Below are 14038 nucleotides of genomic sequence, written 5' to 3' on the forward strand. Positions count from 1 at the left end.
GTCAGTTCTACAAGTAAGGCAAACTGCGGGCTTGTCTAGGATTGTGCTTGTAATCCTCAAATACACACATGACTACCCCATATCTGTCTGCTTTCTGCCTCCAGGCTCAGCTCCCTCATGTCAAAGTCCATGCCTACTTTGCTCCTGTCACCCCCCCGACAGCAGTGGGAGGAAGTGGACAGCGACTGTGCAGGTGCTGTGTCATTCTCTGACGGCGACTGCCTGAGTCCAAGGCACGATGAGGTGTCCCTTCCTCCAGAGAAGACCCAGGTCTTCCTGCTCCGCCTTCACCCAGATCTCTTGGTTCTCCATTGGGAAAGACATTTACAGGTAAAAGACTTCAGTAGGGACTGCAGTAACTCTGGTGATAGTTTTCACCTTCATTCTGCTACAATACAATCGAATGAAAGCCTTGTGTCTGCCAGCACATGGCAAGAGTGGTCTCAGCACAGCCTGGACCACAAAGGGGACCTGGATCTCTTAAGAGGTGGGTGCCTTCTTAGGTACCAACATCCTGCCGTTGGCTTTGTCAGCGCTCCTTAGACTATCAGTGTTAGCACAAACCGAGCAGAAAGACTAAGCTGTTGATTTTCTACCTGATACTGAAGCCAGTGGCCTACTTTAATTCACAGTGATTTCATTTGGATTAGCAGGACTTTTCCACTTTGAAGATGAAATAGTAACTTTCTCAAAGTGACCTGTACTGCAAATTCGTGATGCCTGAGAGTTGTATACGTAGAGACTTAGGTGGGAGGCAAGTTAGGTTGCCATGAGACACCAAAGAAATGAGGACTCTGAACTGGGTGGAGCAGGGCCTTCACCTTTCTGTTTCTGTCAACTTGTCATACACTCTTTCGGGGACCAAAAGCTAGACAAAAACAACCGAGTCCGTGTTGCCTGACTGGAAGTAAGCTGTGGCAGGTGCTACCACAGAGTGCATTTTTGTTCTAGGAGAAAAGCTAATCGTGTCATCTCTCACAAAATTTGGGGGACCTTAAAGAAATAGAATTAAGGCTTAAGTTATCTATAATATATATAATCAATTAAAAATAATGAATGGATGCATGTAGAATGGGTGTGATTTTTTCCAAGTTTATTTTAAAATCTTAGAAATCAAGTTACACCAGAACTATTCAAAAATTGTACACACTTAAAACTCAGCTCAGTAAAGTGTTGGCACCTTTTAGACTCATAATATAAAAATGAATAAACCATTGCAAAGCTTAAATCAGAGGGTTTTATTGCTATAATCTTCATGGCAGACAAATCTGAGCAAAACCATTTTCCAAATCCAGACCTCCCTAATATCTAAAATCAGGTAAGCTCTAGTTTCCATTCTGTGCTGTCCACATATGTGATATTTATGAAGATCAGGAACTCATCGCCATTCTCACATCGTGAACTTCAGACTTCCTAGCAGCTGTTGCCCACCACGAAGAGCACAGAGCTTACAGCTCATGGGAGGCTGGAGTGGAACAGTGAACCCGACACAGCACTTGCCCGTGACCAGCAGTGCCTCCAACAGATGGACCATTTAGGAGCATTTAGGGTACAGCGGAAGAGAAGGAAGGTGCATACACGACCCCTTAAGTTAACAAGATTATCAGAATAAGCGTTCAAGCCCTGATGACCTCACCACCTGGCGAGATCCTCTAGTTTTTCCTGGTCTAGAATGTGCGCGTATATACCACAGCGGTTATTTTAATATACATTTACACCACTATGTGTGGGGGCATGACTGATACAAGAAGCTATTTAAATAGCATAAAACACAGACTTGTGTCAGTAAATTATAGTCTCTGTTTTTAAAAATTTCTATGACCAGGGCTTTCTATACGGTCTCTTTTGAGCCAGGACACAACCTATCAGAGTTACTGGACTCATTCCTCAATGACCTAGGACCTCATTAGAAGACAAGAGCAGCTCAGGTGAGGCTTCTCAGATGAAAAAATCAGGTTTGCTTCCTCTGTAGGTGTGGAACAGTGAGTGGAATAATTTGTCCTCAGTTGCATCATCTTTGAGAAAACAAACCAGAGAGAACACAACACATAGGTCTTGCCTCTTAGACAACATGTGGGCTTGGGGGTGCTCAAAACACATGCATGGAAGGAACCCCCTCAGATTCCAGGACTTGAGGGGACACCGTTAGGACGTGTGATTTTAAATGAGACACGCATTTACAAAACAATCGGAAAACATTTATTATACTGAAATGTATACATCCTACTATTAAAAAAACAAAGTAGCAAATCTGCTGGTGCCATAATTTAACCTGCTTCACTGGGACAGACTAATGGTCAATGCTGCTTAGTATAATTTCAAGTTCAATGAGCTTTTAAGTGTAACCCCACTTCTAAAACCTGACGAGGAATTCAAAATAGCACACAGCATTAAATGACATTTATTTCCGTGTATCTTTGAGACTCAAAAAGAAATGCTAAAATAAACAGATAAGCAAAAACAAATATGCTCACTTCTTTCAAGTGATTGGTACAGAAAACGTGTTCATATGGAAGCAAAGGGAGATGACAGAAAGGATGGTTCCTCTGCTTTTAGGTTCTATAGGAGTTACAGATATTTTCAAACTGAAGATGAAAATATTTAGAGACTGGGCTTCTCTGTATCCAATAACCCTTTAAGAATTAAACACAAAAGGTCAAAGCTTTTACCCACTGAAGTAGTTTGTCTTCTGGGGGATTTCAAAGCCTAAATTACTCATTCCTATTTCTGCCTGAACAAAGGTTAAGATTCGAATAAACACATTCAGAACCAAAACAGCTGGGTAACTGGTCAGAGCTGCTATAGTTAAAGGGAAACCAAAGTCCACTACACCACATGTGGGCCTCACAGATGCTTGCTGGTGTGCATGGGGAAGGCTTCGGGCAGAGCGAAGCAAGAAAGGAAAATTGCAAAAGCAGTGGACTCCCTTTAAGAAGTGTACTGGCAGACAAGCATTTGGTTTTGTGGAAGAGGCACCCTTTTTTATAGAAAAAAGTTATTATGTGGTGTATAAGAAAGCCTCTTAAATAATCACCAAAATATTTACCCATGATTGTACTAAAGCTCGTCTTATTTCAGAAGTGTGGGCGTTATTTTTATGGTACAATTTAGTGTTTCATTTATGACATCTCATTTGCCACAAATAATTTCAACTTGTTGATAATGAAGACCCCTTAACAGCAAGTCAGAAACGGCCATACATTTCCCCCTACCTAGGTCACCTGTTTCCATTGTCTGGGACAGGGCTTTAAAAACATTCAGGAACAGGGAGGGGTGGGGTGGGGAGGGGAGGGACAGAGAAAGGGAGGAATACCACACGAGTTTAAAAGGCAAGGGACTTCAAAAATGAAAACCAGAAACAAAACTCTAAAAATGGAAGCAGAAGCAAAAGGTTTTCAATAAATCTGTGACAAAGCAAAAACACAAAAGTCTTTGTACCTATTAGGATTTACACTGATCCTCTCACCAAGGTACTCTTGATAATGCAGTTTGCTCCAAGCCCGCCTTCCTGGCTCGGATCTTTCCCCATCTGGCACGAGCCCGTCACACACATCCTTAGACATGATTTCTTCCGAGAAGGTGCCAAGCCTCTTACCTGACCCCTGATCGCGGTCTCGGCACATCGCATCTGCAGACAGATTCCGTGCTGGCTCCACAACAGCACTGTCCCCCACCCCTGCTCTGGGTCAGCATAAGGTTCAGGCAATAAAAGCCAAACTGGCACAGAAAGGTAAATGCCCACAGTACGTTTTTACATTCATTTCCAAACCGCATACAGTGTAAAAAGACAGCAAAGGCTGCTTCTAGGAACTGTATCTACTGGCCTCTGCCAGAGAAGCAGGCAGCCCCGCTGGCACGTGGCCCCAGAGCCGCACGCGTGCTGTCCCGACGTGCTCACTCTCACGAGGATGCTTGGCTATGGCAGTGACAGTGAGGAGATTCGCCTCTCATACAGCTCATTAGAAAGGTCATCTTGTGTTTTCAATATGAAACATTTCATACGGTAAAATCCAATCCCAAGACTTCTTGGATTCAGTCTTCACACACTTTTAAGCGTGACTTTATTTGGTACTGAATATAGTTCAGACTAAGTACAACATCACTTCAAAACTATGTGGATACCATCACCGTTCTCAGCTGCAGGAAAAGGAAAGAAATGTGACACACAGTTCTTTTCGGCGGGCTTAGGAAAATCAAGGCCATTAAACTGCAAGCTCCCAGAAAGCTATAGCTTCCCTTCCCAATTCAAATTACCTTGAAATAAGTCTAGAGAGAGAGCATCTGCACAATCCCTGTTGGGGTATTTGACTTTCTGGTGTGGGGCCCATGAGCAGCAGTACCCCTGCTGCCTGTCTGCTCCGGGGCAGGGGGGATTGAGACAAGCGCCAGCATGGTGTGAGTGAGGGGGTGGGGGCTGGGAGTGGCGCAGACTCCTGGGCAGGCCCCAGGCCAGCCAACACCACATGACACACGCACACTGGGTGCTTCCATCCATCTTTCCTGGAAATGAAGTTTTTACCTCCTCAGAAGCAGATCTGAGACATTCTGAAAAAATCACTACTTTTGTCTGGTGGCCTAGTGTTTCTCAGGAAATGGCTGGAAGTAGTACAGGCATTCATCACAGAACAAAAATGTTTTCGTGAGGACAGGAGTCTGAATAACATGCTGCGATTGGAGGGGATGTGCTAAGATGTCTGACATTAGCAACATCCACTGCTTTCTTAGAACACAATTATATGATTACAGTAAGACTTTCCTTTTTTAGACCATTTGAGTTGTGGAAAGTAAAAGCTGTATTGCTTTGACGACAAAATTCTGAGCAGAAGAGTGCTAAGCACAAGAGGCTATGACAGTGAAAGAGGGAGTGAGCCAGCTCAGGTGAAGCTACTGTGCCTACCGGAACAGTGTGCCTACGGAATGGCAAACACAAGATGCCATGCACACGTGAAGCTGACCAGGCGCTGCTGTTTTGGACTCCATCCTTCGAGAGGGACTCCTGGGAAAGGGGGACACAGCGCCTTCTCTCTGAGGTGCAGCTTTTGTGTTAGGCCTGGATTTGGCTCTTAACCCACTGGATTTTAAAAAGTCTCCTCATATAGGGCGCCTGGGTGGCTCAGTGGGTTAAGCCGCTGCCTTCGGCTCAGGTCATGATCTCAGGGTCCTGGGATCGAGTCCCGCATCGGGCTCTCTGCTCAGCGGGGAGCCTGCTTCTCCCTCTCTCTCTGCCTGCCTCTCTGCCTGCTTGTGATCTCTGTCTGTCAAATAAATAAATAAAATCTTTAAAAAAAAAAAAAAAAGTCTCCTCATATAAAAATTTTGCATTTAAAAATCCCTCCATTAGCCCTCTGAGCCCCATCCGGGCCCTCCTTCAGTATTTTTCCCTAAATAACTGCAATGCCTTCCATGGCTTAGAGTCACTGTGGATGTACTAAAGGCTTCCAAATTCCATCTCAAGTCCAGGCCTTTCCTGCCCACTCCAGATGGGAATAATTAACTGCCAACCTGGCCTTTCCAAGCACATATAAAATGGAACTCTTGACTGTGTCTCCCCCAACCAGTCCTGCTTCTCTACTAGGTACACCGTCTGCCCACTGGCTCTTAACAAGAGTTACCGCCACAGTGCCACTCAACTGTGGAGCCCAACAGGACCTGCCCATAAATGTGTCAGACCCCAGTGACCTCTCCTGCCTCCAGCTTTCCTCCAATTCCCATCTGCTTTCACAGAGTCGTAAGAGTGGAAGAAAAGAGCGCCTGGGTGGCTCAGTTGGTTAAGCCACTGCCTTCGCTTGGGTCATGATCCCGGAGACCCAGGATCAAGTCCCACATTAGGCTCCCAGCTCTGCGGGGAGTCTGCTTCTTCCTCTGACCTTCTCCCCTCTCTTGCTCTCTCTCTCTCTCAAACAAGTAAAACTTCAAAATCTTAAAAAAAAAAAAAAAAAAAAAAAAAAGTGGAAGAAAAAACCTCATCCCATTCCTCCTTTGTTGAAACAACTTCACTGATGTCTCCAATGCATTTCAAATAAAATCTCAGCTACCCTCGTGCCCAGGTCCTGCACACCAGACCACAGCTCGTACTCTGACTCTTGCTCTGTGTGCCCCGCATACTGTGTGGCAACAACACGGCCTTTGCTTGGCCCTGCACAGCAGCCTGGCGCTTTCCTGTGCACACAGCCTTACACCACCTTGGGGTGTTCCTCAGGTGGGCATCTCCCCTAACTCTTCAAGTCTCAGCATTATAACACCTCCTCAGAGAGGCTTTGCCCATCCCCTCCAAGTCCCCCGTACCCAGCAGCCCCTTAAACACAAGCACCTCCCACTTACCCACTCCTCCAAGGTACTTAAAAGATTTTGTAATTGCATGGATCTGGTGGCTAATTCTGGTTTGCTTTCCCTACCAGGAGTTCCATGGAGTGTTTTGTTAAAGACCTTTCTAGGGGCGCCTGGGTGGCTCAGTGGGTTAAGCCGCTGCCTTCAGCTCGGGTCATGATCTCAGGGTCCTGGGATCGAGTCCCGCATCGGGCTCTCTGCTCAGCAGGGAGCCTGCTTCTTCCTCTCTCTCTCTCTCTCTCTCTCTCTGCCTGCCTCTATGCCTACTTGTGATCTTTCTCTTTGTCAAATTAAAAAAACAAACAAACAAACAAAAAAAAAACTTAAAAAAAAAAAAAGACTTTTCTAGCACCAAAAGCTGTCTGACACAAGGTACTCAAGAAAATGGTGGCTGAATTCAGTACTTTTTCCCAATAATCTGGGACTGACTCCCCTTTCCTTATTTGTTAGTTAGTTTCTATTACAACCACTAGAAATATTCTCTTGATTCATTTTTCAAACTCTTAAAACTAGTAAGCCAGCATTTTCAAAAGTAAGCACACAAGGTGACTACTGATTACAAGCACACACCATCTTTCATGATTTCAGCATTCCAAGACACATGCACTCATGCAAAGTACCTTTTACTGTGAAGAATAAAAAACAACTCTCATCTTGAAAGTTCTGAACCATCTAGAAAGATAAAGCAGATAACAATTAAGATCCAACTGTTTTTTTCCTGAGCTGATCAGAAAAGAGTAGAATTAGCAGCTCCAGGAAAATGTCATCATCTATATGCTGTTGCACAAATACAGAACTCAGTTGTCAAAACAGTAACTCATGAAGGCAGCATGAGGTGGTAAACATTCGCACCTGCTACACTGGCAGGGCCTCAGGCTGACCAGGCGTGCCCACGTCTGGTCCCTGAGATAGCACCACAACCCACCTGACCCACTGGGAGCTTTCCTGGCCAGGTCCTGTAACAACTCTTAACAAAGAGTCACAGCGTTAGTGGTCTATTATTACCTGTTTGTTGCTGAACACTGAGAGTACCTTAACATTTTTAAAAATCAATCATCAGGGACACCTCAGTGGCTCAGTCAGTTAAGCACCTGCCTTCAGCTCAGGTCATGATCCCAGGGCCCTCGGATCGAGCCCCCATCAGGCTCCCTGCTCAGTGGGGACTCTGCTTCTCCTTCGCCTTCTGTTCCCTGCCACCATTTGGGCTTTGTCTCTCTCAAATTAAAAAACATATATATATATATATATATATATATATATATTTTTTTTTTTTTAAAGATTTTTTAATAAAGATCAATCATCCAATAGTGGACAAAAGGAAAACACTTCTGACATAAAATGGGCCAAAGCCATGCTAACCCCGAAGTTCCCAGTGAGTGTCTAAGGGAGGGTAGGGGAGCAGAGGGGCCAAAGCCACAGATCTGGGTTTATATTCCTTGTATCACCAAGAGATCTGAAACTCCTGGTTTTAGATTCTTACAAATTTGACACCAGCTCTTTAAAATGGATTCTCCGGAGTACTTCCATAAAGGGATCACAGAATTTTTCCATAGTTTTTCAGTGATAAAGAGAAAGGATATGCCAGTGTGGAAGGGAAAAGCGATGGCATGCAAGTTCATATTACCTGATCGCTAACAAGAATGTGAATACCGGTGGGCCCCTGTCTGTAGACCTGGTTAATCTGGTGGAAAGGAATATTAAACACCAATGCAAGTTTTCGAGCAACTTCTGAAGCAACCATTTCTTCCAAGTAGATTGCATGATAAACTGAAATAAAAAATAAGTAGCTTTTTAGCAGTAATTGTTGATCTGTTTTCCACCTCATCTCTAAGACCACCACTTTCAAAGTATTAAAAAATATATATATATAAACTAAAAACAGGAACTAGTATTTCTTTCCTCCCTTACCCATTACTGAAATAATAATGAATAAGGTCACAGGTACAATTTAATAAATGTTAACAGTAATATCTGTACAAAAGGATTTGAAGTTTTCATTTTTCTTAAAAAACAAAAAGGAATTAACTGCAAATGGGCACAGGGGACTTTATGGAGTAATGGGACTAAAACCTGATGGTGGTAGTGACTGCAAAACTCTCAATTTACTAAAATATCCTTAACTGGACACTTACAATGGAAGGATTTTATGGTAAATTACAGCTGAAGAAAACAGTTTTCAAATTATCATGTGTGTCTAGCAATATATAAAAAAACCTCTGTCACTGTTGATTCAGTAATCCTACTACTGGAAATTTATCCGAAGGAATCCCCCAGAGAATGAAACATGGTATAGAAGACACCACATAAAAAGCTAAGGATGTGAACCATGATGCCTGCTGCTGCGTCCTCCAGAGGCCTGTGTTTCTGGAACATTTCACTTAGCAGCAGCTGTCATCTGCTGCCAAGTGCATCTGCAGTGAGCACGGCTCTTACAGGTCCTGCTCGGTCATGGACTCAAGCCAGCCAGTGAGCAGATCATCACGCTAGAACTCTCCAGCACCTTCCCCAAACAGGAGGGTTTCTCGTGTGCTTACAGTAACGGAAACCTCTGCTAATTACACATTATGGAAAGCTTCGAATGTGGAACTATAGTCAAGGGGAGACAGAGCTGATCTAGAGCAGAGTCCCCGAACTAAAGCCTGTGTAAGCCCAGGGCTGCCCTCACTTGTTCTTTTCCAACAGAACTGTATCAGAATGTGGCCGCGCCCATCACTTTGTCTGGTGGGAAAGAGCCTCCAGAGTCCACAAGGTCAAGGCATTTCCTACTGGCCTCTTAAGGAAGTCTGCTGGAAATGCCCCTGCCCTAGGGGTAAGCTGGCCAACATTTCCTACATTCCTCCACAAACACCTTCCCAAGTCCAACAGGCCTGACCACATAGACATAAATGATACACAAGATCCTGATACCTGGAGAGCTCCTTTAGAATTTTATCCTTTCAGATTAACTTTATCATCTTCAGTCTTCAAACTCACAGCTTTTAAAGTCAAAATGACACCAAGTGGAAAAGCTCCCAAGAGACTTGTGATTTTTCAAACACAAAGGGACACTTGTAGGTCTACCCGATTTCCTCTGTGAATTCCATAACATACTTCTTTCTGGAGAGTTCTGAGCGTGTTGCCCTTATTTTGCTTCAGAATAAGGGCAGAGGGGAGGTACCCAACCTTACAGGTGAGAAAACACATCCTTTAAAAGCTTAGCTACGGGCGCCTGGGTGGCTCAGTGGGTTAAGCCGCTGCCTTCGGCTCAGGTCATGATCTCAGGGTCCTGGGATCGAGTCCCGCATCGGGCGCTCTGCTCAGCAGGAGCCTGCTTCCTCCTCTCTCTCTCTCTGCCTGCCTCTCTGCCTACTTGTGATCTCTCTCTGTAAAATAAATAAATAAAATCTTTAGAAAAAAAAAAAATAAATAAAAGCTTAGCTACTTTTGTTTTTGAGGGCCATATTTAGAGGAGAGAAGGGCCAAGGTGTGTCTGCGCCCTCAGCCAGCACTCCATTTGTCTGCTGAGACTCAGGATGGAGAATTGCCTGGAGTGTGAGAACGGTGTCCCAAGGACGTGGTGCCGCTCAGCACACAGCTCAGAGCACTGGCCGGCTGTCTGTTGGAGACAAGTCCACACACTGAGTGCTAGGACACATGTGAATCTCTGCACGTGTGATATTTTAAGGTTTTTCCCCAGTCAGTAAAATGGGGACGGGGGAGAGAAAGAAAAAAAAAGAAAAGAAAAACCCTCCTGCTTTCTTGCCAAGCTGCCAGTCATCATTTCAGTAAATCTGAGATTTAACGGGGAACTAAAAGCCAGCACAACTCCAAAAGGCATTCAAGCTGGTCTTTCACTTATTGGCACTTTCCGGCACAGAAAGCCAAATACAAAGGAGACTCAGAGAGTGGTGGAAAGAGCAGAGAAAGGCAGCTAGCTTCCCCTTTCCCAAGGCCTTGGCCCCAGCACCGCTGCCCCTCCTGCTGTCCGCAGTCCCACCCAGGCAGCTCAGCGGTCCTTCCAAGCCCCGCTCGGGACCTTCCTGCTTCTGCCTCCGTGACAGAAAGGGTGTGATGGGAAGCTGTGATGCCCTCAGGACCCACCATAGGGCGTCCCACTGCCACTGTCGCCTCCGCCGCCAGCCGGCTGCTGGCCCTGCAGCGGTGAGCTGCTCGGCTGCTCCTGGCAGACATAGATGGTCAGGCGGGGCCTAACCGACCTGCAATCAGAAGACGCCCCACATGAGCGGATGGGAGAAAAGCCACAGCGGGTACAAAAGACCACTACAGGACTCTAAGTTCTATCTCCTTACGAGAACTTTACGGTATCATTTCTTTACACAAAATAAATGACTAATAAAAATATAAAAACACACACCTCACACCAACTATCACAGGTGGTCTAATCTGATGATCCAGACTCTAAACCACTGAGCTGGTGTGTCAGATACTGGTAAATTTAAGTTTCAAGATTAAGTCAGCGATTTAAAGTTAGTAAGATTCGATTGAATGGTCTTCAAGAAATCAGTACTGCGCGTGCGCATTTCTACAGTCTTACAGTCTACCTCTGCCCTCATCAGTGCCTGCCCTGAGGGTGCACACAGAACAGTCTCCTCCCGAGCACGAGGCCCGACACCCCACAGCGCCCATGCCGGAAAGCATCCCACCAGAGCTCCCCACAAAAAAGTCTGTCCTCATCACAAGCCAACAGTTCCTTTTAAACGCTGTATTTTACCTGGACTTCAGGGAATTATAGAGCCGAATTCCATCGGCTGCACCACAAATTTGTACTAGATCCTCCTTTGTCAGTTTTAATAAGTCGGCACCTGGAGAACAGCAAAAAGAGCTTCTTTTCAGAGATGGAAAAACAACAGCACGACTAGTTACAGCATCAATCTTCACACGGTGAACTGTCCCTCAGAACCATCATGGTCTCCTGTGTGTACACTCACAGACACAAACACAAGAGCATACACACACACTCCCTATCCCACAGAGAAAATAAATAAATAAATACATTGCTGGCGTTTCCATGTCCTGAATCAAGGAGGAGCGCAGAAGCCCAGATGCAGGTCAAGCGGACAGATGAATGGGGCCTACAGGGCTGTCTGTTCCCAGTACACGACTTCACCACCCACCTTGTTTTGGCTGGCTGCTGGTTTTGTGGATAAGCAGGATTCTGACCCCTGATAATTAACCTTGAGGTCACAATAATAAGGTTTTATTTTACAAAAAGAGGAAATGGAAGTCTAGAGTTTTGGGGACCTGCCCAAGTTGGCTCCCTCTGAGTGATACTGCAACTTCCAAACATTCTGCAACATTACTTTCACAGAAGCCAGTTTTAAAATGAAAGCGAAAACATGGCACAGACTCACACATTACACTTACGATTTCCCCAAATCACTGCTAAGTGTAAATAACATAGCTTCTAGGATCTGCTTCAAAATAGATTAGAAAAGTGGGATGGAAAAGAGTAGAGAGCAAAACCAACCAAAGGCTGGGATGGTTACAGGGAAGTTCATCCTCTCCTACTTTTTTATGTTTGTGTCCACAATCTCTTTTTTATTAACATTCAAGGTGTAGTTTATTGCTATAATTAAGATACCCTCTGGGATTAAGGCATGACTTCCATGCAATAAATACCCGCTTAGGTATGTAACAAGATCATGGGGTTATCTATTTTTGAAGGCTTGAAGGTGAGAGCCTGATAACTTCCTACCTTGTAAAAGAAATAAAGACCACAGAAGCCCACCTCCAGGAGGCACGAACACTAAAGGAGTCGTTTTCCAGAGCCAGGGAAGCAAAGACTGGCTATCTCCCCACTCTCTGCAGAGTCCCACAGCTGTGGCCAGAGATGTGTGTGTGAATCTCAACTCGCACAAAGAACTGGACAGACACTCGTGTGCACAGCCTTTTCTCAAGATGAATGGCCACAGGCTCTGAGCCAGCAGCTTCCTGCTCCTCCTCCCCATTCTGTTAGCTGGGCAGCTCCTGTGTAAGGGAAATGCAGGAGGCCAAGCCGAGGGAACGATGCTCACAGCAAAAAGAGCTGAAACTTCTCCAGACAGAAACCTGTATTCACGAAACAGGACCTCCCTTGGTTCCCACTGCCAGAGCTTTTTGTATGTACTCTGCTCTTCAAGTCTTTCCTATGAGGGTTCAAGATCCATCTTCCCCAGGGATGCCTGGGTGGCTCAGTTGGTTAAGCAGCTAGCTGCCTTCGGCTCAGGTCATGATCTCAGCGTCCTGGGATCGAGTCCCACTTTGGGCTCCTTGCTCTGCAGGGAGCCTGCTTCTCCCTATGCCTCTGCCTACCACTCTGTCTGCCTGTGCTTGCTCTAACTCTCTGACAAATAAATAAATAAAATATTTAAAAGAAAAAAAAAAAGATCTATCATTCCCAATGAAATTTTTAAATTTCCAATTTTTCACAAAGATATAGTAATATAAAAATATGGCTACAAGCTAGCAAGACTTTCATCCATTACTTTAATTTTAAAGGACAAAGGGCACCTGGGTGGTTAAGCGACTATCTTCAGCTTGGGTCACGGTCCTGGAGTTCCAAAATCGAGTCTCACATCAGGCTCCCTGCTCATCAGGGAGTCTGCTTCTCCCTCTGACCTTTCCCCTCTCATGCTCTCTCTCTCAAATAAATAAATAAATCTTCAAGAGACAAAGAACTACACAGGGAATGACTACCTGTAGAACAATAAACGGCTGACAGAAGAGGAAATCATGTTCTTTGTGCAATCAAGCTCTCCCCTAGGCCAGGTGTGTGCACATAGTTCTGTCCCTTCAAAGCCTTGCACTGCCCTGCCCTGGCCCCACAGCACCGAGGGCAAGGCAAGGTCTCTACCAGTTTACTGTGGCCCAGCAACTCTCAGCAGGTGTGTAGCCAGGAAAAGGGTCTCAGGGCCAAACACACTTGGGAAAATGCTGCCCCGCCCCACATAGTCTATCACTATCTCTCCAAACAGGTTTCCTAGAGCACCACCTGGAGAAGCTCCACTTGGTTCCTTTTAAAATTCCATCAACAGGGGTGCTTGAGTGGCTCAGTCAGTTAAGCGTTTGACTCTTTGTTTCGACTGAGGTCCTGATCTCATAGGTCATGTGATCGAACCCTGTGTCAGGCTCCACACTCAGAGGGAGCCTGCTTGGATATTCTCTGCCTCTGCTCCTTCCCCGACTTGTGCTCTCTCTGTCTCTCCCTCATATAAATAAATAGAATCTTAAAAACAAACAAACAGGGTGCCTGGGTGGTTCAGTGGGTTAAGCCTCTGCCTTCAGCTCAGGTCATGGTCTCAGGGTCCTGGGATTAAGGCCCGCATCTGGCGCTCTGCTCAGGAGGGAGCCTGCTTTCCCCTCTCTCTCTGCCTGCCTCTCTGCCTACTTGTGATAACCAATAAATAAATAAATAAAATCTTTAAAAAACAAACCAAACAAACCCAAACAAACAAAAAAATACCAAAAAAACCCACCTACATACTCCCTTAGCTAACACTGCAAGAAAAAACTTGAACTTAAGTACACAGAAACCATATCCGAGTAGATTCATACCACACACTACTACTACATAGCAATAAAGAGGAACTACTGATATACATAATCACTTGGATGGACTCAAGGGCATTATCATGCTGAGCGGAGAAAAAGTCAGTCTCATAAGGTCACATATTCTGTGATTCCATGTATATAATAATAGTCTTGAAATGATAAAGTCCAAGAGACAAACCAG

General features: G+C 45.1%; 2 protein-coding genes across 4 annotated transcripts in view; one reads left to right on the forward strand and one right to left on the reverse strand.

Moving 5' to 3' along the window:
- FBXL2 (F-box and leucine rich repeat protein 2) overlaps positions 1 to 2573 on the forward strand; it is a 149554-nt gene extending 146981 nt beyond the window's left edge. For both annotated transcript variants that reach the window (XM_059390637.1, XM_059390638.1), the window contains one exon: positions 105 to 2573. In XM_059390637.1, the coding sequence (XP_059246620.1) occupies positions 105 to 212 (108 nt within the window). In that variant the 3' untranslated portion in view covers positions 213 to 2573. The remainder of the gene's footprint in view (positions 1 to 104) is intronic.
- UBP1 (upstream binding protein 1) overlaps positions 1077 to 14038 on the reverse strand; it is a 58773-nt gene continuing 45811 nt past the window's right edge. For both annotated transcript variants that reach the window (XM_059390635.1, XM_059390634.1), the window contains 5 exons: positions 11039 to 11129; positions 10408 to 10523; positions 7952 to 8094; positions 6948 to 6999; positions 1077 to 4137 (listed from right to left, as the gene is read on the reverse strand). In XM_059390635.1, coding sequence (XP_059246618.1) covers positions 4100 to 4137; positions 6948 to 6999; positions 7952 to 8094; positions 10408 to 10523; positions 11039 to 11129 — 440 coding nt within the window. In that variant the 3' untranslated portion in view covers positions 1077 to 4099. The remainder of the gene's footprint in view (positions 4138 to 6947; positions 7000 to 7951; positions 8095 to 10407; positions 10524 to 11038; positions 11130 to 14038) is intronic.

Source organism: Mustela nigripes, chromosome 2 (assembly GCF_022355385.1).
Source record: "Mustela nigripes isolate SB6536 chromosome 2, MUSNIG.SB6536, whole genome shotgun sequence".
Classification (NCBI taxonomy): domain Eukaryota; kingdom Metazoa; phylum Chordata; class Mammalia; order Carnivora; family Mustelidae; genus Mustela; species Mustela nigripes.